Source organism: Nestor notabilis, unplaced genomic scaffold, assembly GCF_000696875.1.
Source record: "Nestor notabilis isolate BGI_N333 unplaced genomic scaffold, ASM69687v1 scaffold27598, whole genome shotgun sequence".
Classification (NCBI taxonomy): Eukaryota; Metazoa; Chordata; class Aves; order Psittaciformes; family Psittacidae; genus Nestor; species Nestor notabilis.
The window spans coordinates 2,052-4,814 of NW_009940243.1; the positions used below are offsets into that span (position 1 = coordinate 2,052).

The 2,763-nt window shown below is 47.5% G+C and overlaps 1 protein-coding gene across 1 annotated transcript in view; it reads right to left on the reverse strand.

Annotated features, from left to right (window-relative positions):
• Positions 1–428: 428 nt before the first annotated feature.
• Positions 429–2,763, reverse strand: part of TMEM209 (transmembrane protein 209) — an 11,413-nt gene continuing 9,078 nt past the window's right edge. Inside the window, 4 exon segments of the mRNA XM_010020241.1 lie at positions 429–483; positions 653–726; positions 1,361–1,458; positions 2,151–2,265. Of these exon segments, the coding sequence (XP_010018543.1) occupies positions 429–483; positions 653–726; positions 1,361–1,458; positions 2,151–2,265 (342 nt within the window).

Sequence of the window (2,763 nt, forward strand, 5' to 3'; positions counted from 1 at the left end):
TGCCAAATCATTCATGTTTCCAGGCAAGGGCTCACTCCTGGCTGTGAACAACCTCTTGGAGGGCTGTAGTTCAAAGGTGGTTGTGGTTTAGTCCTGAGCTCAGTTAAGCTCAGGTGATGACATCAAGGGGTAGGTGGAACAGGAACAGCAGAACAGGAGTTTGAACCAGGATTCCTTCAGGTGAGGAGCTGGAAAGGGAAACCCCACCTGGCACTGGGATGTTTCAACAGCAAAATGTCTTAAATAATAAGAGAATATAAAAGCTTAAAAAAATAAGGCAGGAATTACAAGTCTTCCCTCTAAGCCCACAAAGCTGAGTTTAATTCAGCCAATCTCAGTAAGTCTATGATTAAATCAACAAGGTAGTGCTGCTGTCTGAGTTCACCGGAGGAGCATCATTCCTTGGATCCAGCATCCCACTGGAGGTGTTACTCTCCAAAGATCCACAGGACGTTGACTCCTGATAATCCCAGGTTCACACGCCTGCAAAACCAAGATTTAACTGATTTTATGGAAAGGCTGCTGGTGTTCCCAAGGAGAAGGTGGGTTCAGCACCATTAGTATCATCCCCCTGGAGCCGTTCTGGTTCCAGGAGTGAGGGAAACAGTGCTCCACTTGTGCCCCACACTCATGGTTACCACCACATCCTTACCCCAGCATCCCAGATTCTTTCGTCTTTATGATATACAGGAACATCAGCAAGGTGTGGAACATGTTGTTCCTGCCCTAAATCCATGGAAAGAGGGAAGAACTTAAGGAATGGAGTCACTGATGAGCAATCAGCTGTACTTCAGGTAGAATAAGCAACTACAGATGTCACAAAATGGCTCCTCGTGCTTTTCCCCTCAATACTTCCCATTTTTCAATTAGGAAATACCAGAAAAAAGCCTAATGTTGGGATTTGGGCTGGAAAATCATCTCCAAATCCTTTAAATGCTGGAACTTTTTGGAAAGCAGATATCCAAAATTAAAAGTTGTGGGAGAATTTTGAGACTGGAAGCTTCCGCTGCCCTGGAATTCTTATGGACACCACCAGGTCTGCTGGCCTTTGGGGTGACAACAGGCACCAGCAACTACACACCGTGGTATTTTAACATAACCTGTCAGTAAATAGACACAAGGAAGCTACTGCTGAGGTAGTTATGTATCTTAAGTAGGTACTAAAGGTATTATTTAGGCACAGCCTAAGTACTGCATTGTGGTCAAAGACCAAGCTCATGTTTGCAAGCACTGGCCCAACCTATGTGTAGTCAATAAATATGGTTGGGACATGAAAATCCCACCTCAACTGAGCCCCAGGGATGGTTTCCTGATGGGAAGAGAAACGCATCCTCAATGAAAGGTACTCATTCCATCATACCTTGGGCAGGTTGTGAGCCTGGCGCTGGTAGATGAGCTCGTAGTGAGGTGGGTTGATGCTGCTCTGGTAGATGCAGAAGACGTTCTCATTTGAAGTGTCTGTGAAGGAGAAGTGCTCGCTTACACCCAACTCCCATTTTTCCTAAGGTCCCCTAGCTCCAGATCTTTTTGCAACTTAAAATTCCCTTTCTCTTGCTTTTAGTTACAAGTTTTAGACATGTCTTCCGGGGTACTTAAATCCTGGTAAGCATTCAACACACACTCACTTCCCAAACCTCCCACCTGTACTCCACTCTCCTCTCTGGCACCCACCATGCAGCTTCCCAGCTGCCCTCCCAGTCATTCCATCCAATACCTCTCCTCCTCAACTCTCCCACCCACTCCCTCTTTTCCTTTCCCCCTTTCCCTCACCAGTCTCCCTCCTTCCCCCCCCCTTCCCTTCTCCCTTTCTCTTACTTTTCACTCTGATTGTAACACTGCCAGAAGCAGGCAGATGAGCTGCTCCTGTCTCTTGAATTAGCTAAAATAGCCAAACTAGCTTAAAAATGAATGAGTAGCACAAAAGAAGTATCTAGATTTTAGCTAAAGTTCCCCCAATATGTGGCTGCCCCATCCCTGGCAGTGTCCAAAGCCAGGCTGGATGGGGCTTGGAGCAACCTGCTCTAGTGGAAGGTGTCCCTGCTGCGTGAGCTTTAGGATCCCTTCCAACACAAACCATTCCATGATTCTATGATTTCAAGGGCACCGACGTGAGCCAAGAGGCAAAGAGCAGCTCAATGTGGGGCTGATACCTGGTTTATCCGGAGTCTGAAGGAAGTGCTGGGAAGTGAAGGTTTTGCCGTCGGGATACTTGGGGTGAGGCGGGAGCCTGGAGTCGAGGTAAGTGCAGAACACGTGCATAATGATCTGGGCAAACAAAACCAAATCCCTCTTTAGCTTCATTAGTTTGGGATCTTACTTCCCATACTTAGCTTATTAAGAATGCCACGATTGTGAAATAAAGTCCTAAAATAAGTATCCAGAAAACCACACTTCAGCATCTTTGTTTTAAACCTTCATGGAGACTTGTCAACACTTTATGTGGGCAATGTCACCAATTCTCTGTGATCTGATACTTCCATGTTCAAAGGGATGGGATCCAGAGGGACGTGGAGAGGTGGGTCTGTGTGAACCTCATGGAGATCAACAAGCCCAAGTGTAAGCTCCTGCACATGGGTCAGGGCAATCACAAGCACAAACACAAGCTGAGGGAAACTGGATGGAGCAGCCCTGAGGAGAAGGACTTGGGGGTGCTGGTTGATGAGAAGCTCCCCATGACCCGGCTTCAGTGTGTGCTTGAGCCCAGAACCCCCCCGTGCGCTGGGTGCACCCCCAGAGTGTGAGCAGCAGCTCAGGGAGGGGATC